A 23,869-nucleotide genomic window follows, 5' to 3' on the forward strand; every position below is an offset into this window, starting at 1 on the left:
GTAGACGTTGTTGTGTTGTTTACATTTCTGCGACAAACGATGAAGAGATTTGATGGGATGGCTGAGTCGGTTTCGTCATGCCCTGTTGCGTTGCTTTCGTGGACTTTCGACGATGCTTCTGTACGCCTTACACGCTTCACTTTTGGCGACTTTGCCATGACCGCCCAGAGAAGAGAAGAAGCTTGGTTGTGGGTTTCCATGTCCGCGACGATCCGGATCGATCACTCCGGTAGGTGTCCGCAGAGCAATGATGAAGATGATTCTCTGTCAGGGCTCCACGATATCCTTGCACGTCTCAGATGTTTTGTCGGCCGACTGCGGATGACAGGTAGGTGAACTTAGGTTCCCTTATAGGTGAGGCTTTGATTTCTTGACACGCAATCATCCCAACCGGACACGTACTGTTGGACATTGCGATTTCTTATTCATGCTCGGTGACTGGTGCAGCTTCTTTCTTACTCAATTCTCTACACTTCCGTTTGTCGTTCGATCCCTGCTTTATCTGGCTTTTTTACATCTATCTTCTCGTCTAATACTCTCACGGATTTGAGCCTTGTAAAGTTGTAAGGTGTCAGTCAATCATACGCCAAGGACCTGTATCTACCTTCTCAACAACCATGCTTGGCTCCTTGTTATTACTACCACTCCTCGGATTACTGCATCCGACAACCACAAAAGCAGAAGATGTCGGCCCCGACTTCGACAGATCAGACATCAAAGCCTTTGAACACAACTTCGGCTCGTACCCATACAAAACCTTCAAATCCTCCGACTTGATGTCACCAATATTACGGCGGCCCAACGACTCGCCACAATGTCATGACGGCAATTACATCTTTCTTTCGCCACGAGGATATCAAGTACCGCATCCGGCCGTCACTATAATGGATAATGCAGGCGACATGGTTTGGGAGCATTATGTGGAGGGGCAGGGATATAATTTGAAGGTGCAAGAATATCAGGGGGAGCAAGTGCTTACTTTTTGGGTTGGTAATGATGGTGTTGGTGGCCATGGAGAGGGCGACTACTACATGGTCAGTTTCAGGCAACCGGTATAACAGGCTCAATCAGCTGACGCAGGGCACAGTATAACTCAAGATACGAGGAGGTGGCAAAGATATCCGCTCTGAACGGATTGCATGCAGATTTGCATGAGTTGACCATCACCCCCGAGGGCACCGGCATGATGACAATCTACGAGATCCATCCCGTCACTTTCCCCGGTTTCGTCGACGACGCAGACGTGATCTGGGTCTGGGACTGCCTGTTTCAGGAAATCGACCTCGAGACCAACGAATTGATCTTCCAATGGCGCGCCTCTGAACATCACAGTCTGGACGAGACATTCCGCGACATCAACGATGAGGGAAGAGCATCGAATCGGCCTTGGGATTGGTATCATATGAACAGCATACAAAAGGACGAGTTGGGCAATTATTTGGTTTCGGCACGCTACACTCACACCATCACTTACATCGACGGACGATCGGGAGAAATTATCTGGATACTTGGAGGCAAGCGCAACGCTTTCGAAGACATCTCGGATGGCAAGAGCAAGGCTACTGATATCGCTTATCAACACTTTGCCCGCTTCCACAATCTGACGGAATTTCCTGTACTCCTCGCCCATGAAATTGCCATCCATCCGACGAAAGATGTCGACGGAGTTACTAAGATGCTGGTCTCGGCTTTCGACAATGGAGCAGATCACGAGTGGACTGGCAACAGGCCTTCCAGGGGCGTACTCATCGAAATCACATACCCAACCTATGCCGACCTGGAATCACACGATCCAAACGCATACACAGCAAACCTTGTTCAAGAATACTTCCACCCAGCCCAATTCGTCGCTTCGAGTCAAGGAAGCATGCAAATAATTCCTTCAGAGGACGGCGCGGACCCGAGAGTTCTACTAGGCTTCGGCTACGTCGGTGTCTGGACCGAGTTTACCGCCGACGGACAGGTTCTCTGCGATAACCGCTTTTCTACAATGAGTAGCTGGGGCAAAGGAGATGTACAATCCTATCGCGCGCTCAAAGCACCTTGGAAAGGCGAACCCACCTGGCCACCTTCCGTCGCATTCGGCGAGGGAGGAAAAGAAATCTATGTCAGTTGGAACGGAGCCACAGAAGTCAAGGATTGGAAGCTGCAACAAGCGGAGGAATCAGCATGTCCCGACGACGCATGGGAAGACGTCACCACCACTTCAAAACAAGGCTTCGAAACCGAGATTGAACTGAAAGATGCAGAAGAGAGGTTTCTAAGAGTTGTTGCTCTTGATGCAGATGGCAATGTTTTGAGCGTTAGCGATTACCTGGATCTAGGATGGGAGATTGGCGCCAATGGGATCTTGAACGGGTATAAGGTTAGTGAGTATAGTGCTGTGCAGTTGGCCATGTTTGCTATCTGTGGACTCATGCTGTTTGTTATTGGATACGAAGGGTTCAGGCAATTCAAGAATTGGAGGGAGACGAGGTGGTTGGGGTATGAGAAGGTGAGGTTGCATAGTGATGCTTCCTCTTTGGCATAATCTGTGTTCCTTTCTAGCAATCTTTTTCCATGTTCACGTTCTTCGCCTCTTGTTACTCTCTTAGCGAGCGCTTTGCACTTCCAACTGTTGCTATTTCAACCAATGGTTCTCGTGGACTTGTTCGGCTACAGTGTCGCGTCGTCTGGTTCCAACTTCCAAGTATCATCTGATAGCACTACTCTGATAGTTCGTGCCCTTCCCCACATACTGGGAATCGATTCTTCCATGTCCTCGACGACTTTCCCTTCGGCAGTTACGCCGTTATACGTTTATCAAACGACACCACGCGGCAGATGTCTTGGCTACAGTAAACCTGGTATGCGTGTACTCTAGTTCTATAATGTCAACGTAAGCTCAGCGCCTCTGGGAGACTCTGATACAGTCGTGCCGCGAGTGAACAGTGATGGAGCTTAGCACGGATGAGAATTCAAGCTCCTGATATTTCTGGGCAGTTGAGGCTTGGAGTTGCTTGCGTGGTTGTGTTTCGCAAGCTGGTTGTTGAGTTGATGAGATACACCTGCCCTTTTGTATTCTACCCTCGATATGTCGCAATAATCATCTTTTATTCCATCATTGTCTTTGTCTTTGCTCATTTGACCAGTCGATATGAGATCAGTCCAAGAATTCGCCTCCTCGAACCCAAAAGTCAGACTATGTGCTGCGACGTTACTGTGTCTGCTTTTCCTGGGGGCGCTTATTGAGGCTTGGAGGGAAGACACCTTTGCTGGTGGTATTCAACAGGGCTCTTTGTCTATTGGCCAGACAGATACGGATTATGGAGCCATCTCCCTCGAGCAAACGGAGATCAACATCAATATCGATGTAAACGTGAACATGGGTGAAGAGTCGCAAGCACCGGCTCTATTACGTCCGGCCATCATTGCAGGAGCTGTGCTGGCAGACAGTCTGGAATGGATGCAAAACATGACCGATGAGTAGGGCTTCAAGCTGCTCATACCTCCGAGACGACAAGCTGACTCCCACCGCAGATATGATGTCTTTCCTTTCATAGTCACAGACGCTAGTTCACCACTCCATCTTGCCATCCCAGCAAATAAAGGCAGAGAAGCAATGGTGTACCTCAGTTATATCATTCACAACTACGATAACCTACCTCCCTACGCAATCTTCACACACGGCCACCGAACAGCCTGGCACCAAGAACGTGACATCGTCGACATGATCCAAGATCTTCGAGTATCGGCGTTGGAAAAAGCGCAATACGTCTCACTGAGATTCAGTTGGTCGCCTTCATGCCCTGCTGAACTCCGGCCGAAACATCATGATGCGGTGGTCTGGGGTGATGGCGATCATCTGCGAGAGACCGAGGACGCAATTGGTGATGCTTGGGGAGCGTTGTTTCCAGATGAGAAGTTGCCGGATACAATTGCTTCGCAATGTTGTGCGCAATTCGCTGCTACGAAGGAAGCGATCAGGGGGAGGACCAAGGAGGATTATGTCCGTATGCGACAATGGCTGCTGGATACACGGTTGGATGATTCGGTCAGTGGCCGAGTGTTCGAGAAGCTTTGGGCATATATCATGACGGGAGAAGCTGTGCAGTAAGTTCCCCGTTTTCGACACAAAGTGCAAAAGCTGATGAAGATAGTTGTCCGGCTCCGCAGACTGCTGCTTGTGAGTACTTTGGATATTGCGACACTCGTGTTTGGCCGACGCCGCCGGCGGAGATGGGCGCATTGCCTATTGCGCGCTGATGACAACTTGGAGGTTTACCATGGCGGCAAGATGTTGATGTACGCTGGCGTATGTCGTGTATGGAAATCAGAATCAGATCTTCCTCATGAAATTCTTATTTCGGAGTTTTGTCTCCGGCCTCTTGTCACGTCGCAGCGACGACGTACAAATGCACTCATCAAGATGCACGATGGCATTGAGAATGGTGTTGATGGCGATGATGGCACCCTTGGCATTCATGTGTTGGTGGGCAGATTCTTATCAGCTTATCGGCGTGATCAACAAAAAAGGCAGAGCGGGCCGAAAAGTCGCGTCGGTGAGTTCAGAAAGGTCCAAGCTTGTCCGATGGTTGAACGCCGGAAAAGAGCGCCGTCGTCGCTCACCGGCTTCACCCCTCCACGAGACATCACCTTTGCTTGTTGACCATCACTCCACCTGTATACTCTTCATAATTCATAAGCCTCTCCAGTAAGCGCGACTCCTCTTCTTTTTACTCTCAAACTCGGCTCCTCCTCCTCTGTACCGCCCATTCAGTACTGCTCAATCCTCTCTGACATCACACCCACAGACATACAACATGGCACAGGTCGCACAAAAGGCAGTCCTCATCTGCATTGACGGATGGGGTGTCGCTGGCGAGAAGTCGCCCGACAAGGGTAACGCCATCCTGAACGCCGACACTCCCTGGATGGACGAGTTCGCCAAGCAGGGCAGCAAGATTACCCAAGGCTACACGGAGCTCGAGGCCTCGTCGCTCGCTGTCGGTCTTCCCGAGGGCCTCATGGGAAACAGTGAGGTCGGTCACTTGAACATTGGCGCCGGCAGAGTCGTCTGGCAGGACGTTGTCCGCATCGACCAGACCATCAAGAAGGGCGAGCTCAACAAGGTCGACAACATCGTCAAGAGCTTCACCCGCGCAAAGGAGGGCAACGGCCGTCTGCACCTGCTCGGTCTGGTCTCGGACGGCGGTGTCCACTCTCACATCAACCACCTTCTCAGACTCCTCGACGTCGCCAAGGAGGTCGGCGTTCCCGAGGTCTACATCCACTTCTTCGGTGACGGTCGTGATACCGACCCCAAGTCCGGTGCCGGTCACATGCAGACTGTCATCGACTACACTCAGAAGATCGGTCTCGGCAAGATCGCCACCGTTGTTGGACGTTACTTCGCCATGGACCGCGACAAGCGCTGGGAGCGTGTTGAGCAGGCCATGGTCGGCATCTTCAAGGGCGAGGGCGAGGAGTCTTCCGACCCCGTCAAGACCATCAAAGAGCGCTACGAGGCTGGTGAGACTGACGAGTTCTTGAAGCCCATTATCGTCAATGGCAAGGACGGCAGAGTCCAGGGTATGTTTTCCGTTTATCCTCCCCCTTCCCGCCATGACTGACTCAATGCAACAGACGACGACACCCTCTTCTTCTTCAACTACCGCAGCGACCGTGTCCGCGAGATCACCCAGCTCATCGGCGACCAGGACCGCAGCCCCAGACCCGACTTCCCCTACCCCTCCAACATGCACGTCACCACCATGACCCGCTACAAGACCGACTACACCTTCCCTCTCGCCTTTGCTCCCCAGACCATGGACAACGTCCTCGCCGAGTGGCTTGCCAAGCAGAAGGTCCACCAGTGCCACGTCGCCGAGACCGAGAAGTACGCCCACGTTACCTTCTTCTTCAACGGAGGTGTCGAGGTCCAGTTCGACAACGAGCATAGAGACATGGTCCCTTCCCCTCGCGTCCCTACCTACGACAAGGAACCCAAGATGAGTGCCATGGCTGTTGCCGACAAGCTCTGTGAGCGCATCAAGGAGGGCAAGTTTGAGTTCCTCATGAACAACTTCGCTCCCCCGGACATGGTCGGCCACACCGGTGTCTACGACGCTGCCGTCATTGCCTGCACCGAGACCGACAAGGCTATTGGCAAGGTTTACGAGCAGTGCAAGGAGAGCGGCTACACCCTCTTCATCACCGCCGACCACGGCAACGCCGAGGAGATGTTGAACGAGAAAAACACCCCCAAGACATCGCACACCCTGAACAAGGTTCCCTTTGTCATGGCAAACGCTCCCGAGGGCTACAGCTTGAAGAAGACCGACGGTGTCCTTGGTGACGTCGCTCCCACCGTCCTCGCTGTCATGGGTCTGCCCCAGCCCGAGGAGATGACCGGCTCCAGCTTGTTGATCAAGTCGTAAGGGTCTGTATATATGAATTGGAACATTTTGGAAGCGAAAAAAATATGATAGATATCCCGGCACTATGATACACCTCATAGACGAAATGAAATATGATGCACAAACTACTTCAAACTTTCTTGACCTTCTTGACTTTGAGGTATCCGTGTGGCACGCAGAGGACAAAGAATGCCGATACGAGCACCACGATGTTCCCGTTCGTACACTAAACATTGACGATTCTACACTTTTCGAGGTTCATGGCAGCAGTGGAGACTCGGCTCGTGTGATCGGCGAATTCACTAAGATCCTTATCAATAACAGCTCTGCTCAATGTCGACTTGCCAAAGTACGGTGCATATGATGATATCAGCCTCCATGGACACAGACAGTCTTGTGTCTTTCGAGTCACTTCTCTGACAGATATATCCTTCGAACGATAATACGAGCAGGGTGGTATCCTCGGCCACACGGTCTTGGCAGAAAGCACAGTCCAACCAAGAAGCCACAACATGAAAAGCTCAGCTGCAGCAACTTCCCCATCGCTTGTTTGTCTATCCTCTATTGATGACAAGCAACCTGGAGACCCTTTGTATTTAAGGTGGAGATGCAAGACACAGTGTCGATGTGCCAAAACGCGGATGTCCTTATCTTGATTGATCCTCGGACGCGCAATCCCCCACCAGATTTGTGGGCCGTTGTTGGATGTCATTATCTTGGTTGTTCCGGAATGCCGGAATCAGATCTTGGAAGTCACTCAGGAAGTTGCAAACTTGCCTTATAATACGATGCCGACCTGCCGAGGACGAAGCAAAGGGATGAAAGCCAAGGTAGCTGACGAAGCATCGCTTGTTTCTTCATCTATTCATATCGTATCGACACAGCAGTTTGTCCTGCAATATGGTTTCCAAGCGATTCTGCAATGATACAATGCAGAATTGAGCAAGATACTGGCATGCCTTGTTCCGGTGATACTAGAATTGACCTCGAAACGGGGAAAGAGTCTATTTCAGTCGACCGTCTCTCGCGGCGACATAATCGTCCCGCCACCTGCACGACTTTCATCCGCGACAAGACTGGCGTTTTTCACCCTTGTGCTCAATCGCGCATTCGAAATATCCCTCCACTTGCTATCGGCTTTCTGGATCTGGCCAACTCAGGCGACTTTGCCGCCAATGTCTTCAATCAAGTGCCGGTTCCCGCATACGCCGTTGCTCTCATGGCTATTGGAGCCACGGTCGCACTCGTCATGTCCTTTGTCGCCTTCTGGGATGCTAAGCGCAGCTGCAGTAACATCAAACTGCTCCGGAAAGAGAGAAAAATGCTGGAAAAATCGTCCGGTGACCATAGGGTGAAACTAGACATCAACCATCGCGACTTGGGTACCGAGATCTTTGACCGTGCGGGAGTTGAAATCGCAATGGGCGCTGGAGCATTCCTCATCTCCATTGGAACATACATGGCTATTGGAGGTGCCAATCGAGCCGTCTGGTTCGCCAGTAATCTGCTGTCTGGCTACGTTGGCAATGCTCTGCCTGCGTTGTATGGTGTTTTAAACGCTGGATGGTCTGTCTATGTCTGGACTCGTGCCCAAACACAAGCTAAAGCTGCACGAAGTCACCTTGATGACGGTGTTGTAAAGACAGTATTTCTGCGCAGAGTCAAGACAGTACAGGAGCATGCTATACTCAGTGTGGTCAGCGAGTGATAATGAGCTAATAATTGGTCTCGTCTCGATCGCTCGGCAGAAATTACCCTCTCGCTCGCTCACGCTCGTGATAATCGTGATCAATTATGATCGCTCATTTACTGCTAAGAGCCCGCTAGACTAACCGTATATAGAAGATCTGCGCATCTTATCTGATTCTGTAGGTGCGACCCTGCCAACCCTGAACATCTTAAGGTTCGCTGAGGGTGTAACCCTGCCCTCAGATTATCATAATACACTTATGATAATTATAAGGTGTTGTAGCGATCACTCGATAGAAATTAAGGCCTTATATTAATTAGCTCATCTAATAATTATTATAATAATTATTATTAACGATCGCTCGCTAACTATACTAGCTACACTAACGGCTATAGTGTGTCTTATATCTAAGGCTCTATTAATAGTAGCACTAACATAATAGTAGCCTTACCCTATTCTTCTCGTATATAGTCTAGCGTTTATATATAGTACCTAGGTTTATAAGACTTAGATTAGATATAAACGGCCGCTATTTACTAAGAGTTACTTGCTCGATAAGGAATACTTAGTTCTATAACTCTATACCCTCTAAATAGTTAAGATAGCTATATTAGTTAAAGCTAATGCCTAGGATCATCTAAACCTTAGTAACTTGTCTATATCTAATCTTATACGATTTATAACTAATTATAATCTCTTTAGACAATTCTACCTACATCTACTAAATAAATTATACCTTAGACCACAACTAATAGTTAGAGCCGCATTATTAGTAACTCTTAACGAGTTAAGTTTCTTAGTCTTTAAGTAGGAAGCTTAGATAACTAAAATATATAGAGTCGTATAGTATTATATTAAGCGATATAGCATACGACAAGTCCGTCTCTACGAACGTTATCTATTAGAAGCTCTTAGATGTTACCTAATAAACTAGCGAACGAGAAGCATAGTTAAATTTTAAGATGCTTAATCGTAAGATGTACGTCTTTACTAAGACACTATTATAATAAGACTTTATAATTAAAGTAGACGATACGTAACTATTATACTAGAGATAGTAGAGGAGGTCTTATTAACGTCGTCAAAAGGGAAGTATTATTATTAATTAGACCTCTATTATAGCCGTATAGCATTATATAGAAATACTTAAGGGATCGTAAGAGGTGCTAATTACTAATGTTTACCTATAATAAGAATGTCTCTAGTCTAAGACACTATTCTAGTAATCGACTAAATCCTAAGCTTACCTTATTAAGATTATATAACTACGTTTCTTACGTATAGGGTACTTAATAGTAGAAAAATAACGCTAATCTTTATTTTAACTTTTAAGCTTAAGTATAAGACTATCTTATACCTATCTAATAAGTCTTTAACTATATGCGTAGATTAACGTTTGTATAGTTTGTTATAGTGCGCTATAGGCGTTTAAGTAGGTGATTAATATAAGCTTTAGCGTAGCTTCGTACTAGGCCTACGCGAAGACGTTTATTCTAACTTTAAGCCCCTCTTTTAGGGACCTTCTAAGATTTAGGGCGTCGATCTTAATTAATTAATTCTCCTTCCCTTATAGATCTAAAGGCTTAGAGACTTCGTGCTCTAACTTAAGATGGTTAAAGCTCTTATCGTTAACCATTTAGATCTCTAGGAATAGGACTAATACGATCGAGAAGCCTAAGATTATGTCTATATAATACTATTATGCCCCCTCTCCGTATTAACGAACATGTGCATTACTAGCTAAATAAAGGCAATAACGACTAAAAATCCTAATGTAACTACTAAGAGCATCTACTATAAACATCTTCTTACTACTATAGTCTATCTAAGCGACATCATTAGAGGGTAGTACTTAGGACTAAGGATATATAAATAGGCAAGGAGGCCGTCTCTTCTCTAACTATTAACTTTAAATTAGCTTTATTATCTAGTCTTCTCGTCAAATAATAAGCTACTTTAGACTTCCTGCCCTCCTCTAAGATGAACTTCTCTAAGATCGTCGCACCTATCGTAGCCCTCCTTACTACCTCTACCTCTACTAGCCCTATCGAAAAGCGTATAGTTACTACTAACTAAATAGTTACTACTATTAATAAGATTACCTAGCAATCTAAGAGCTTAGCTATAATTGCTTAAAACCTTAACCCTATATTAGGTGTCCCTCTTCTTAGTCCTAGAGCTAGTAGCGGTACTACTAACTACTAGGTAAGGATTTGACCTAGCTATTAACTAACTTACGAGTTTGCTAATTACTTTATAGTAACTTATTGATGGCTTTAAGGGTATCATTACTACTAGAACTATAGCTATTACTAGTATAGATAGTACTTAGCCCTATACTAATACCGCTGCCGAGTAGAAGGTTTACGATACTTTCTCTAACGTAAGTCTAACCCGTCTATTAATGAATACCTAGTCTCTAACATAGTTGTAGTTTGTCGTTATCTACTAAAATCTACTAAAGATCGTTATTAGTAAGTCTAGCCTTTTAGAAGGTATCTTCCTTAGCCCTATAGCTACTATCCTTTATTCTCTTAAGGGCGTTATTAACGTAAGTTCCTTTATAAATGACTGTACTACTACGACTTAGGACTAACTTCTACCTCTATAGACTCTTGCTTTTAGCATCATCGATTCTATACCTTTCTATACTAATAAGGCTACTTTAGATAAGAGCAACTTAGACGACACTCTTAGTAAGGCGGTTTACGCTTACACTCCTACTAGTTCTCTCGGCCTTAACCTATTCTGCTAGAGGATTAGTACATTTGTTATAGAAGTTAATAAGCTATAGGTAACATAGAGTAAGGAGGATATAATGAAGAGATTTTAAGTCCAAATGTTCGTACGTGTGTTTTATTTATAATATATATATAGTTATCCTTTACTATAGTAATCGTCTTCTATTACTATTATAATATATTCTTCTACACTAAGCCTAAGTTGTCTATATAAGACTAAGCCGCCGACCTACCCGAAGCAGCATAACTATTAATAATGCTAACTACTAAGCTATAGGTACTAGCAATCATTAAGAAGGTTCCTAATAAGATGATAAATCTACACTATACTACTATTAACATCTATCTAGTAGTACGCTTATTCTTCTAGTTATTATATAACTATATGCATCTATAAGGCTAGAAAGAAAGTAGTGTACTAAGTAGAGCTCTAATAAGCGAGACTAAGCTACTAAAGATAGGGATAGCGCTCGTAACAATGTAGGAGACGATAATTATTATAGCGGTGTAGGAGAGCTAGGTAATCTAATGAACTATTATGGTTTGCGTAAGATGTCTCAAACCTCGGAGAATATAGATAAATACGTATTTAGTAGGAAGCTATCTCGATGTTAGCTAAATACGTCATCATTTATAGACTAGATCTAGGCGAGACTTATATAAGAAAGTAGAATAGTGCTAATATATAATCTAGGCAAGGTAAGCCTATAATAAACCTTCTTTATCGTTACACCTATAGACCCTAACGCTAGAGATGTAACGTAACTACTATAAAAGTAGTACACTACAATTCTAATAGCAATATAGATAGACGTTATAGTAGCTTAATAGATGATTAGGCTTCTAGTATAACGACGAGGATTGCGCATCTCGGATACAATAGGGAAGAAGCCTAGGGTTCTAGCGAAAGCAAAGACAAGAGAAGAGACGATAGAGATAGCCTTAGTAAAAGAGGGAGAAGAGGTAATCTTATAGTCGGAGGACTAGGGGCTAGTTTAAGGGGCTAAGGCTAGGCGGTCTTAGATACCGACAGCGACTATAAGGACTAGGACTAAGAGGGTGTTAGCTTTAGTCTAGCGCGAGAAGGTAAATTATAAAATAAAGATAGTAGCTTATAGGGAAAGAGATTTGGAATGATTCGCTTAGGCTTAAATGGACCTTATCTATAAAACGAACAGGTTATGCATTATAATAGGTATATAGCATTACTAAGACTTATAGAGGACGTAGTAGCAAGAGATTGTTAAAGACTACTATTATATTATGCTACGTCGGCGGTCGGTTATGTTAAGGCTACTATAGGAAAAGGTGTTTATAGTATAAGAGTAAGTCTTACTTACTAGATGTAATGATTCTACTAACGCTAACCTATACTAGCTAAGTAATGCGACTAAGTGTCTAGATACTAGTAAAGAGGAAGCCGATAATAGCAGCTATAGCGACAAAGATCGTAGTATAAGCACTATAAGTCGAGAGAGCGTTAAAAGCGATCGAGATACTAAGTATACTAGATCTAGTAACAAAGATCTAATCTATAGAACATTATTAGACTATAGGTTCTAGTAGCGGAGTATTAGACTTATAAAGCACGTATGCTACACTAAAGAACTTACGACTAACGCGGCTAAATAGTAGTCTTCCTACATTATCGATACTATAAACCTTAGGATGCTTTATCTTAAATACCCTAACTATATAATTTAACTAGGTTATAATTATAGCAATGATAATAAGATAGATTATGCTAGGTATTATGCCTAATGTATCAAAAACGGCTAGAATAGAAAGGACACTAAGCCCGATTTATGTCTTTATTATAAGAGCGATAGTCCTAAGCTAACCTACCTATATCGATTAGTGTCTAAGCATCATTATCTTTAGGGCAAAGAGTCTCGTACATTATAGTAATTAGGGCCGCCTTTACTAATGTCGCTAAAGATAGCATTATAGTAAGGATTAAGATTCTCGACTTCTCTAACATTCTAGGAGTAGGTTAGGTTAAGCTAACCGCTATCTTTCTCGTTAAACTTAGATAGTAACTCTTAATACATAACGAGAGGTAACGAGTAAGTAAAACGTAGAGGTAATATAAAAGAGTAATAAGAGGTTAAACTATAGGGTCGGCTAGATATCTAGAGTAGATAGAGGCTATATATAAACACTTCTAATGCCCCTTACACCTATTAAGTTACGTTTCCTTCGATGATTATGCCCTTATCTAGATACTATCGACTAAGGATATACGGCAGTAGTTCTAACGTCTAGTCTTAATACGCCGTAACTTAGCTAGGCTAAAGAGTCGCGTGTAGGCTAAACCTTACTTAGGAACCTAAATGTTAATGCCGATTATAGCTACCTAAGATATAGCGATTACCGTCATTGCGCTTAGACTAAAAGGCATACGACATACGACCTAGCGCTCTAATTATGTAGGGTAAGTAGGATAGCTATAGTAGATAAACGCTATCGACTAATATAAAGAGAATCCTTATAGTAGCTTGCCTTTTTAATAGAAACGTGATCGGATGCATTCCTAAGACCGTTCTAGCCTATCGAATGCTAGCTTCTTACTAATAACATTGGTACAAGATATAACGTTAATGGTTTAGTCTATCTAAGAGCCCATTTGTAGGAACATTACGCTTTGTCCGTCTTAAGCTAACGCTATCGTCGCGTGCCTTAGCCTACGTTAATGCTTAATATGTTAGGTAAGTAAATTAAGCTATCTTAGATCTAGTTATTCCTAACCTATAACGACGACACTCTCCTATATAAAACTTTATATTAGAGGTGCTAGGATAGGACACGCGTAGAACTGTTAACAGGTATAATGCTCTTTAAGTTATAGTAACCTTCCGAAAGGTAGATTAATATAGGGTATCTTAATAGACAACTCTTATAAGACATACACAATTATGCATCTCTATAGCATTAGATCCTTAACTTTTTCGTATTAAAATAGTTAAAATTATGTCCATCTCAGATATAATGCATATAATTGCTCTAATAATATACGTGTATATCTAGTTCTAGTGTTAAGAAGGTAGGGCTTAAGCATCTATAATCTCTAATTCTCTTACGAATGTAATTAGTATTTCGTCCTCTAGAGAATATTGTATAGCCTTATATTCTAAGAACTTGCGACCGCGCGAGGGCTTACTTCGGGCATTAGTCCTAAAAAGTACGCTACCGTAAGGCGAGAACTAGTTAGCCTATTCGGCTATAATCGATTCTACTTAGGCTTTAATATTACGCTTACTACTAGCCTAAGCGATATTTTCTACGATAGACTTCTACGTCTATCTAAGTTAGTATATATCGACATAATCGTAATAATAAGGTAGTGCTTACTATTTCGCCTATTGCTAGGAAGTAAAATCCGTTCTCATTCTATAGATGTTCTAGGCTATCGCTATCTAAGCTAGCTTCGGTAAGCTTCCTAATAAGGCCGCTAAGGTCGGCTACGTGTACGTTACCCTAATAGGCTTTACCTCTACTAATAAAGATACTCTTATGTTGCTTAATTGCTACATTATAAAGTGTTAGGATCTATATGCTTCTTTTGTTCCCTTAGCTACGCCCTAACCTATAGATGATTAGTAGAAAGATAAGCGTAGTTTTAACCTTCGTCGTATAAGCTCTTATAAAGTTAAGAATAGCTTAATTAACAGTATGAGAGGAAGTTATATCAATTAGTTGTCTAATCTCGTTAGTGTTAACTAAGTTATTATAGACCTTCTCGGATGCCTCGCTAAATGACTTATGCTTAATATTAGGGACCGAAAGCAGACTTACCCCTAATATCTAAAGCTATAACGCTGTAAATAGGCATTAGTGATCTCTAGATATGCCACTTAGATAGAGAGCTTACTCGGCTTGTCCTTACTAGATTATAAGACTCCTTTATAGATACTCTATATAGTAGGGAGATACTTCGCATTAGCAGCATCTATATAATGTTAGAGGAGATTATATTAAATAGCGTTCCTTACTAACTAATTACGACGTCTACCTAAGTAGCCTAGTCTTCGATTAAGCTCGTAGAATCTAAGTCCCCTTCGAGTAAGGTAACCTATAGGTACTTCTTATCGATTAGTGCGGCCTTAGCCTTGTCCCTAACTAAGGCAATGATTAAACTCTAAGGGAAGTTTACTACGATCTCGTAGAGTATGTTACCTATATGCGCACTTAAGCTAATGTCTATGTGCTTTAATGTAGACGTAGCTATAGATAACCTCGCCGAGACTACTCTCCTATTGTTATGACTTACTACTAATGTATCTTGCGGCGCCTATGCTAGAATGAGCAATTAGTACTTATTGCTGTCTGCTAAGAAATTGCATTAACATACAGGAAGAAATGATGCGATATAATTACTAATGATCGTAGTAAGAACGGTCGACAAGAGGAAAGAGAAAACAGGTAGAAGTCTAGCAAAACATCATTAAAGTCACTAGATTGTTGTCGTTGTCTACTTTGTTTTACATTTTGGAGAGACTATTACTAATACGAAAGCAGTAGAGTTACTCCCTATTAACGGCTTGCTAGGAACTTGGGCCTGCTCTTGCTTGCGGCAACACCGTAGTCTTAAAGGCCGCAGAGTAGACACCGCTTTTAATCTCATTTTTCGGCACCCTGATTAAGACCGCCGGCTTCCCTGCCGGCGTGGTCAACTTTATGACCACACATTAGTAGACAAGATTGCATTTATAGGCTCTACGGCGACAGCTAGACAGATCATGAAGTCTGCAGCAAACACGCTGAAGAATGTTACCCTCAAGACTGGAAGAATGATCCTACTCTTGATTTTCGAGGACGCCGAAATGGAGCAAGCATTTAAATGGAGTCACTTTGGCATCATGAGCAATCAAGGCCAGATCTGCATAGCGACCAGCCGCATCATGGTTCATTCTTCTATCCACTCTAAGTTTGTGTCGGCATTCGTCGAGCACTTGGAGAAGACAAGTATCCTTAGCGATCCGTTCGATGAGAAGACCTACCAAGGTCCTTAGGTCTCGAAGGAGCAGTTCCAAAACGTTCGCCGCTACATTGAGAAGGGTAGAGACGAGGGTGCGAACCTCATCTATGGCAACTCCCCTCCAGAGCAAAGCAAAGGATACTTCATCACCCCTTGTGTCTTCACAGATGTGACGCCTGGTATGTCCATCTATCGGGAGGAGGTATTCGGGCCTGTCGTGGTGATTACGTCCTTCGAAAACGAACAAGAAGCCATTGACGCGGCAAACGACACGACATATGGCTTGGGAGCAGCGGTATTCACCAAAGACTTGGAAAGAGCGCATCCGTGTTGCAGAGGATATCGAGGCAGGCATGGTGTGGGTGAATAGCAGTCAAGACTGTGACCCGCGTGTACCGTTCGGTGGTGTGAAGCAAAGCGGCATTGGTAGGGAACTTGGACAGGCAGGTTTGGAAGCATATAGCCAGATCAAGGCTGTGCACATCAATATGGGCAACAGGCTATGAGAAGCCTGTCGGAGAGATGGGTTATAGCCTTCAACATCTACCTCATTGAAACGGGAGCCTGGTTTTGCGCAATTTTCACTTGAGTTGCGTGCTTCATCGCAGCAAATCATCCGTCGCAGCGCATAGTAATTCGGGAACCATAGTGTGTGCAATGAGAGACTAAATCATCAATAGTAGGCCTTCTCTAGTCGACCTACTTAGACTGAAGAACCACCGATCATTGGTCAAAATCCCCATTTTGCCAAAGCTTTCTCAAGAATCACCCTCTGCTCGTTCCTACAGGTTTGCAGCTTCTCCTCACTTTGGTTTTCGACCCACCTATCCATCACAAAATGAAAAGGGCAGATCTCCGACATGAACTCGTATATCTCTGTGATCTGCTTCGCGCCCTGAATACTGCTTGGTCTCGCAGCACCAACCTTGTCCAGCTCCTCCTCAAACATCAACATAATTTCCCACTGCGGTGGACTACAGTCACGCAGTTCGGTTCCTAGCGCTGGTTTGGATTCTGGAAGTGGAGAGGGGAATTGATCGAAGAGCGCCGTCGCTACTTCAGGCTCAGCAGAGACGACACAGTAGTTGACTGAAAAGGACGAGAAGAAGAATTCGTGTAGAGGATGGCCAGTGTGACTGCAATCGTAATCGACAAGTGCAGTGACTTTGTAGGTGCAAGGATCGAAAAGAAGATTCGCGATGACTGTCACAAGCATCAGAGCTCTGGTTTGCTGTGGAGGGAACAGGTGGGTCTAAAGGGAACATACCGACATCGCCGATGATCAAATTCGGCCTGACATGTTCTGGCAAGCTTCTCGTGAGTATGTCTTCGAGTCCGCGTTCTGCAAAAGCATCGAGTCTGTCTCGTAGCCCATCCTCTTTCCACCCCTGGGCGACACGAGATCGATCCGCCTCGACAAGCTGTGCTTGAAGCATGCCTTTGTACATGCTTTCCATGTCAGGGTACGGGCCGTTGTATGGCTCGACAGCAAATGGACCACTGGTTACAGCGCCACTGTCGTCAAAAGCAAGCCCGCCAAATCCAGAGGCTTTCGGAGGCAGTTCAAAGTCTTGAACTGCTTTCAAGATTGTCGCCATCTGACTGAACACGAAACGCTGTGCCTCACGAGGGACGTCCGTGGAAAACTCGGTTTCAATATCGACACCGGGCATATACTCTTCAAGGATCCAGCCGGTTCCCGAGGGTTCTCCAGTTTCGCTCCAAGCAAAGACTCTCGGTACAATGTCAAGTCCAGAAAGTGCTTGACGAGTGAGCTGCATCATTGCGACGGTGTTCTCGACCTTGACGGCATGATTGAACATCGCTGCAGGATTTCCAATCCGACAGACGACCTTTGCAGTTCCAGCTGGGATTGCGATAGCTCCGGGCTTTCCAGATATGACCAGATCCGATGCGATGGGCGATGCGAAAGTCACAAAATGAATGAAGTTGTTGTTGCAGCGAGGAATGGTGGTGACATTCTCGACGACAACGTCAAACTGAGATTGGAATAACTTGTGTATGAATCCAACCTGAGCAGCCTTGATAATATGGTTCTTGGGGTCATCTGAAGACATCGAAATGGTTCACGGGTGGTCACCTCTGCGGTGGAAAAAAACAGTCTGTAGATGGCAGAGCCAGCGCAAAAAGGTCATGAGCAAGGAGCGATAGGCGACTCGGTATATGCTTGTTATAGGCTTCAGAATTGCGCCATTTGATTCCGGTCAAGCTGGTGCGGCTAACGCCAGGGATCGTCTTGGATCGATCCTTTTGGCAGGTGGTATCGCTATCTCACGACACAGCAAAGATAAGCCAAGAATCTCGAACTCCGCCCTCACAACCAAACACAAATGAGAAGTGGAAGGGCAAACAAGTCTGTTATAATTCATCTACATACATTTTGATTTGTTCTTCACTTACCATGCTGTATAGACCGCTGCAGCACGATCTATCATTATTGATGTGAGCTGTCAGATCCTTCTTCCAGTGCCTGATCGCGAGAGCTGGCTTGCGCTTTCTCACTGTCGCCTTGCCCACCGGTTTCTTGAATTCCCCAATGACCGGTACCAATCTCCTTGCCTCTGAATTTGATCAGGATTCCGACGACCATCGGACCGATGATGGTGTTGAGCAAGATGGCCCAGACAGCAGTGTAAAACCCCGCATCGCTCACGTATGGTGTTGAATTGTACCCAATCTCGACGATGAGCAGACCAATCTCACCACGAGCGACCATGGCGGCACCGAGCAGAGCAGCAGGGGGAACTGCTTTGGAAAGCGACGAGGTTGCTACGTCTTGGTTCTTCTTCTTCGTAAGCACGTCCCATAGCGGGACCCAGATACCGACGATGACCTGGGATTCTTTGTCAGCGCTTGGAAATGATGACAGGTATCTCCAACTTACTTTTGCGAAAAGCATCAACAAAGTGTACACAACACCGTGCCAAATGGCGGAGCCGGTCCAAAGATCGATGAATGGGATGGCGAATCCAATGCTTGCGAAGAACAGCGGCTCCATCAGATATTTCTGGACATCTGAGAAGTACTTTTCAAAGGTGTGGACAAAAGTGGGGCTCTTGTCATCGTTTTGTTCGCCATGCTCCCGAGAATATACTACGAAAGGTCCTTCAGGGTGCTTGGAAGGTAGATAGGTGAGGAATGAGCCAGCGAGGAAAGCCCCAAACAATACGCTTGTACCGGCGTACGCCGCGATGGAGATGAAGGCGCAAAGGACCAGTACCATAAGGACGACATTGGAGAGATGATCGTATCTTGCGAAGTGGTGTTCGATGAAGCGGCGGAAGACTGGCGCGAAGACATATTTGCAGAGCAGTGGCGTCAAACCTGCCATCAAGATGGATGCTAGAATTGGTCTGCCAATGAGCCATCCGAGATTGACATCTCCGCCGGCGGATAGAGATCCCAGATCATGGATAACACTCGACATGACCAGGCCAGAGACATCATCGATGACTGCAGCACTGACCAAGACTGCACCGATGCGCGTTTGAGAAAGGTCAATATCCTTGGATGCGCCTCCTATGACGGCGAACGTAGTTCCGAGACTTGTAGTTGAAAGAGCAGCGCCAATGATGAACGTCTCGACAGCTCCATATCCAAAGCCAAGGTAGAGGAGGAGATAGGACAAGCCAATTGGGAAAACCACACCAGTCGTCGCAGCCAGCATGCTCAAGAAGAAGTTCTGCTTGAGAAGGTCCATACGCGTGGTAAGGCCACCCTCAAAGATGATGAGAATAAGGCCGATGTAGCCGATGGCGAGAAAGGTCTCTTGCCAGACCTCAAGCAAAATGTCGGCTAGAGGCATACCATAAATGATACCAACGATGATGGGTCCAATAATGCCAGCCCGGAAGACGATCGACGACAGCCATTCTGCTAGAGAAAGGAAGAAGAAGAACGAGATCAGGACCAGGATCAGGACGACTGTTGAGTGGATCAGCGATCATGGCAGATGATGTTGGAAATGAGATACTTGCTAGAAGGCTCCTCGTAGGCAAGGAAAGACCCAGCCATTGTGGAAGATGTGCAGTGTGTGTTCGGGACTAGAAACGTAGGGTCTAAGGATTTGGAAAGCGGCGGTGGATGTTATTTTGACTTCAAATCAAAAGACGTGCGGTCATGGTGTTGAATATTGGCCAAGCATACCAAGCCCTCCAAGAGCGAGAGCTCAAAGCAAGTTGAAAGAGCAAGCTTTCGCCACCCACTTTTTGTCTTCGGCGTATGGATTTTGTCACGCGGATAATGGTCGAAAGGATGCGAGAAACCTCATGCCCATTGGAAGTGTGCGTGCGTGGTCGCTGAACCTTTTGGGTTTAGTAGATATAAAGCAGCTTGCATCTTCACTTGAGTTGACTACTCATCGAAGAAGGTCGACTTTCACGTGTGGAGCGACGGGTGGAAGATGGACGTAAGAGGAAGAGGCAGTGACATGCTCGAGGGCTCGAACGGACTTGGCAAGACGTCGTCATAAACAGCTACTTGAAGACGTTGCGACATTGCCCTTCGACGGGTTTGCAGGGTCTGTACCAACCGCAGTGTGGTCTCCTCAGGCACGAAGTGACGGGATGAACGTCTGTTCGTAGTCGAGCGCAGAGAAGGAAGACAGAAGGAGAGCATTCGCAGGTTCCGGGCGATGCGGGCTTGGCAGATCAGCAACTCCAGCGGCGGAGCTTTCACTTGTTCGTTGCCTCTCCGAAGGCTCACAACACGCAAGACTCGACATCGCAACATGATAAGTCTTGTGCGACCATGCGGGCGTAGACTCAGACACGTCTTCAGCCCATGATGCGCCAATCGTCACCGACTTGACGCCAGATGACGCCGTCGCAAGAAGTCCTGGCTCCACCACTGCAACGACGATTCGTTCCATCCTTGTTCCCTCTTGACCTCGTCCGACTCGTCCGCCTCGCCCGCGATCGCTTTGCGCTTCTCCCGTCGCGAGTCTTTTCGTACGAATAGCTTTGTTCTGTCCGACAGCGAATGACGCCCTCCTTTTATCCTTCCGTGACGACCTGAGCGACTCGACAACGCGACCGATGCGCAAAACAGTGAAAGAGACGGAACATACACAACAGCGAGAGAGATGGGAGCTCCGAGTCGAGAGGACCGCCAACGACTACATGTACTTCGTTTTGCCGAAGGTAGAACGCTCGTTCGATCGCCTTGCCCAGTCGCTCAGACGGGTGCTCAACACACCCCGGCGCTGTTCCTCTTCCTACCTCGCCTCTCCCGTGCAATGCCAGCAGACATCGAGCAGTAAGTTGTAGTAATATGCCGTCCGTCGCAGGAAGGACTTGCGCATACGCCGAAGCATCTTTCTCTAGTTCTCTATCTTCCCTAGATGGTACCCCCGCCTTCCGGTACAGTATAGCACAGCTCTGTCACTACACATTGCTCTGTCGAGCGTTGTGACTTTGTACAGAGCTCCAGTATTATTGGGGCTAAGCCATCTCCCTCGTAGGTCCACAATGACGCGTCGCACCTTTTCCGCTTGTATACCGTTGTCGACTTATCGCCTAATACTGCGCTCTGCTGGACTGGTCGCTGAATGAGATGGAAAGCATACAACTTGATGAAGACGTGAGAAGCACATGTATCTGAGTATCATCGGAATCCATCATAGTCTCTGGAAGGGAAGGGTCTCCGACACCACATGGACCCTGACTCGGATGTTCGAATCTTCCTCGCCAGATTGCCTTGTCATTTGCGCAGTATACTTCCTCAACAAGAGTGGTCTTGAGAATAGAGCCTTGTTCAATTTCATTCGAGTTACCAGTCCTTCGCTTTCCCGAATGACATGAGATATTTGTGGACGCATTGTTCCAATGTTTTACTGATTCAAGGGCCATTCCGCGGAGCCGCCGGGTATAAGAGTCGCAAAGCGTCATCCTGACATGGCCGCCCGGCTGTGCTCATGAAACTTCATGCATCTGGTGGGTTAAAATCTAGTCGGGTCAAGAAGATTGTGTTGTTCTTCCTGCCTTGGAACACGGGTTGACCTTCAAAAATACGCATGTAACACGGCATGGACAGTCCATCTAATCGAACATCCTATTCGCGACAACGAGAAAGACCAATGTTCGCTCCAAAGGTTAGTCACAACGACGCACCGGACGATGCAATCCAGCAAAGACATCGGAAACTAAGAAGAAGATTTAGGCTAAACCCTTATTAACCCATCAAATCGTATGTTGATGGGGCCGAGAATCTAGTCTAGCCTCGAATTCGCGCTCTCTTTTAGGAAGGCTTCTCTAAGTTCTTAAGCTATATGATCATGACTCTAGTTTATCATGGAGCACTAGCATAGACGACCCTCGGTGTTAGCGTTTAGTCCGCACCTAGAGGAACGAGTTATAGGTTATACTAGTCTCTACTATGGGGGTAAGTTTTAATTATTCTTCCTAGTCCTAAACTCGTACTAATTCTAGCAACAAGTGTTAGTATTAGAGTAATGCTTAGCATCTACGTCGCTAGCGACTCCGGATCTTACCTTAACCCTACTCTTACTATCTCTAACGTAATCTAGAGAGGTCTTCTGCTACGCTCTATTCTAATCCTCGTCGTGTCCTAGTTCCTAGGCTACTTTGTAGGATTAGGGTTAATCTATACTAATTACATTCTAGCAATCGATTAGTACTCTAGCGACGGTGTGCAGACAGTGCTGCTAACATCTAAAGCTACTATAGCAATCTTTGCTATATACCTATCGAGCTTTGCGCCTAAAGCTTTATAAGCCTTTTTAATTATTATACTATGCGCCATCATTAACATTATTATATTAGCTTTAAAGGATGATTATAATAATAGAGTATTAAAAGCTAGAGGTAATTTCTTCCCTCTTGCTATGTTTTTCCTATTCTATAGTGTTACGATTACGTTTAGTTAGGAAACTAGGTAAGAGGAGCTCTCCCTAGCATAAGTTACTAAAGCTAACTACCTATCTAGCGGCGTAGTTAACCTAGCTTTAGATTTAAGTGGTCGTCTAATTTCTAATCTTGTTAGCTACCTAAGCATAGTATAGTCTTCTAGTAGTTACTACTTCTAGGTTCGTGCATATAGAATTCTTAGTTAGAATTTAAGCTAATTGCTATAGATGCCTATAACTCTACCCTTTATAGGAGCTATCTTTAGAGGGTTCTTATACGATCTCTTAGTTTATACTAGGCCCTCGCTAATAAATACCCTATATCTAGGGCTTAGTTCTCTTTTTAATTATTACGATGTAGCAAGCAAAGCATATACGTTAGGCACTAAATAAGGACCTGTCGTTTAGTAATTATAGCTATTAGTAATCTCTATAGTTGCTCTCGCCTATCTTCTACCTATTCCCTTTCTTAGAAGTTTATGTAGCTTACTCTTAGTAGTAGCCTTTAAAGTTTCTGTTCAGTTTAGCTATAGGTCGAGTATTACGTAGCTATAGCTTTCGTCGGGCTACATATATACCTTAAACTCGTCCTTCCCCCTTAGAGGTCTTAGGTTATAGCTTAGTTGCTCTTCCTAAAATCCGAATCTATAGGAACTTAATTGTTAACGCTATTAATTAGCGCGCCTAGCGTGCATGCAAATTAATTTATGTTCTTCTAGTCTATCTTTCTACTCGCTATACTTTCTATCCATTAATGTGTTCCCTAAACGCCTATATAGGGCTTAATAACAACTATTTCTCGACATCTAGCGCCGTGCTTCTATTTAAACGTAGCCTACCCTCGTCTAGCTCTTTAATAGAATAAAGACCCTTCTACTACTACTAACTTCTATAATATATAAAACAATATCTATAAACAAGATAACATCTACGCTAAGACTTTAGATTATAGGTATAGGCTTATAGTATCCTACTTATCTTCTAGGACTAGACGACTTCGACGCATTCGCCGCATAGTTCTACGATGTAGAAAATCCTAGGTACGAGAGACCTAAGACCTAATTAATTCTTCTAGCGCTAAGCTATTATAAAGTAATGGATCTAGGCTAGATCCATTTAAATTTAGGTAGGGAAGGAAATTTTGGGGGGGTTAGATCCATTTAATTTTAGGGGGTT

At 45.1% G+C, this 23,869-nt stretch overlaps 9 protein-coding genes across 9 annotated transcripts; 6 read left to right on the forward strand and 3 right to left on the reverse strand.

Annotated features, from left to right (window-relative positions):
- The first annotated feature begins 809 nt into the window (after positions 1–809).
- M438DRAFT_350423 (uncharacterized protein) lies at positions 810–2,548 on the forward strand. The gene is made up of 2 exons (XM_029906626.1): positions 810–1,034; positions 1,088–2,548. The coding sequence occupies exons 1-2, from the start codon at positions 885–887 to the stop codon at positions 2,528–2,530; spliced, it is 1,593 nt and encodes a 530-aa protein (XP_029754638.1). The 5' UTR covers positions 810–884; the 3' UTR covers positions 2,531–2,548.
- Positions 2,549–3,644: 1,096 nt separating this feature from the next.
- Positions 3,645–4,131, forward strand: M438DRAFT_350424 (uncharacterized protein). Its single transcript, XM_029906627.1, has one exon. The coding sequence runs from the start codon at positions 3,710–3,712 to the stop codon at positions 4,094–4,096; it is 387 nt and encodes a 128-aa protein (XP_029754639.1). The 5' UTR covers positions 3,645–3,709; the 3' UTR covers positions 4,097–4,131.
- Positions 4,132–4,687: 556 nt separating this feature from the next.
- M438DRAFT_350425 (phosphoglycerate mutase 2) lies at positions 4,688–6,519 on the forward strand. Its single transcript, XM_029906628.1, has 2 exons — positions 4,688–5,571; positions 5,626–6,519. The coding sequence occupies exons 1-2, from the start codon at positions 4,803–4,805 to the stop codon at positions 6,417–6,419; spliced, it is 1,563 nt and encodes a 520-aa protein (XP_029754640.1). The 5' UTR covers positions 4,688–4,802; the 3' UTR covers positions 6,420–6,519.
- On the reverse strand, positions 6,328–7,215 carry M438DRAFT_182418 (uncharacterized protein). Its single transcript, XM_029899196.1, has one exon. It carries the CDS (start codon positions 7,108–7,110, stop codon positions 6,625–6,627), a length of 486 nt encoding a protein of 161 aa, XP_029754641.1. The 5' UTR covers positions 7,111–7,215; the 3' UTR covers positions 6,328–6,624.
- On the forward strand, positions 6,964–8,394 carry M438DRAFT_350426 (uncharacterized protein). The gene has a single exon (XM_029906629.1). It carries the CDS (start codon positions 7,321–7,323, stop codon positions 8,104–8,106), a length of 786 nt encoding a protein of 261 aa, XP_029754642.1. The 5' UTR covers positions 6,964–7,320; the 3' UTR covers positions 8,107–8,394.
- Positions 8,395–10,540: 2,146 nt separating this feature from the next.
- M438DRAFT_285705 (uncharacterized protein) lies at positions 10,541–10,843 on the forward strand (the record flags this gene model as incomplete). The annotated part of the gene is made up of 2 exons (XM_029901551.1): positions 10,541–10,639; positions 10,700–10,843. Coding segments are annotated over 2 exons (243 nt in total), but the record flags the coding sequence as incomplete, so codon positions are not given.
- Positions 10,844–15,208: 4,365 nt separating this feature from the next.
- M438DRAFT_378896 (ALDH-like protein) lies at positions 15,209–16,313 on the forward strand (the record flags this gene model as incomplete). The annotated part of the gene is made up of 4 exons (XM_029908858.1): positions 15,209–15,251; positions 15,522–15,833; positions 15,894–16,102; positions 16,146–16,313. The coding sequence occupies 4 exons, from the start codon at positions 15,209–15,211 to the stop codon at positions 16,311–16,313; spliced, it is 732 nt and encodes a 243-aa protein (XP_029754644.1).
- Positions 16,314–16,537: 224 nt separating this feature from the next.
- Positions 16,538–17,885, reverse strand: M438DRAFT_340659 (uncharacterized protein; the record flags this gene model as incomplete). The annotated part of the gene is made up of 2 exons (XM_029904347.1): positions 16,538–17,010; positions 17,075–17,885. The coding sequence occupies 2 exons, from the start codon at positions 17,883–17,885 to the stop codon at positions 16,538–16,540; spliced, it is 1,284 nt and encodes a 427-aa protein (XP_029754645.1).
- Positions 17,886–18,170: 285 nt separating this feature from the next.
- On the reverse strand, positions 18,171–19,848 carry M438DRAFT_329869 (CPA2 familytransporter). Its single transcript, XM_029903265.1, has 3 exons — positions 19,806–19,848; positions 18,713–19,752; positions 18,171–18,661 (listed from the first exon to the last, which is right to left on the reverse strand). Exons 1-3 carry the CDS (start codon positions 19,840–19,842, stop codon positions 18,263–18,265), a joined length of 1,476 nt encoding a protein of 491 aa, XP_029754646.1. The 5' UTR covers positions 19,843–19,848; the 3' UTR covers positions 18,171–18,262.
- Positions 19,849–23,869: the final 4,021 nt, after the last annotated feature.

This window comes from Aureobasidium pullulans, assembly GCF_000721785.1.
Source record: "Aureobasidium pullulans EXF-150 unplaced genomic scaffold scaffold_51, whole genome shotgun sequence".
NCBI lineage: Eukaryota > Fungi > Ascomycota > Dothideomycetes > Dothideales > Saccotheciaceae > Aureobasidium > Aureobasidium pullulans.

Bases quoted from the DNA above. Each gene is read 5' to 3' on its own strand.
- M438DRAFT_350423 (XM_029906626.1), top strand. From the start codon at position 885: ATGGATAATGCAGGCGACATGGTTTGGGAGCATTATGTGGAGGGGCAG. The intron at 1,035-1,087 runs GTCAGTTTCAGG...CGCAGGGCACAG, and splicing joins GAGAGGGCGACTACTACATG to TATAACTCAAGATACGAGGA.
- M438DRAFT_350424 (XM_029906627.1), top strand. From the start codon at position 3,710: ATGATCCAAGATCTTCGAGTATCGGCGTTGGAAAAAGCGCAATACGTC.
- M438DRAFT_350425 (XM_029906628.1), top strand. From the start codon at position 4,803: ATGGCACAGGTCGCACAAAAGGCAGTCCTCATCTGCATTGACGGATGG. The intron at 5,572-5,625 runs GTATGTTTTCCG...TCAATGCAACAG, and splicing joins CAAGGACGGCAGAGTCCAGG to ACGACGACACCCTCTTCTTC.
- M438DRAFT_182418 (XM_029899196.1), bottom strand. From the start codon at position 7,110: ATGACATCCAACAACGGCCCACAAATCTGGTGGGGGATTGCGCGTCCG.
- M438DRAFT_350426 (XM_029906629.1), top strand. From the start codon at position 7,321: ATGATACAATGCAGAATTGAGCAAGATACTGGCATGCCTTGTTCCGGT.
- M438DRAFT_329869 (XM_029903265.1), bottom strand. From the start codon at position 19,842: ATGGCTGGGTCTTTCCTTGCCTACGAGGAGCCTTCTA. The intron at 19,753-19,805 runs GCAAGTATCTCA...TCCACTCAACAG, and splicing joins TGCCTACGAGGAGCCTTCTA to TCGTCCTGATCCTGGTCCTG. The intron at 18,662-18,712 runs GTAAGTTGGAGA...AAAGAATCCCAG, and splicing joins TGTTGATGCTTTTCGCAAAA to GTCATCGTCGGTATCTGGGT.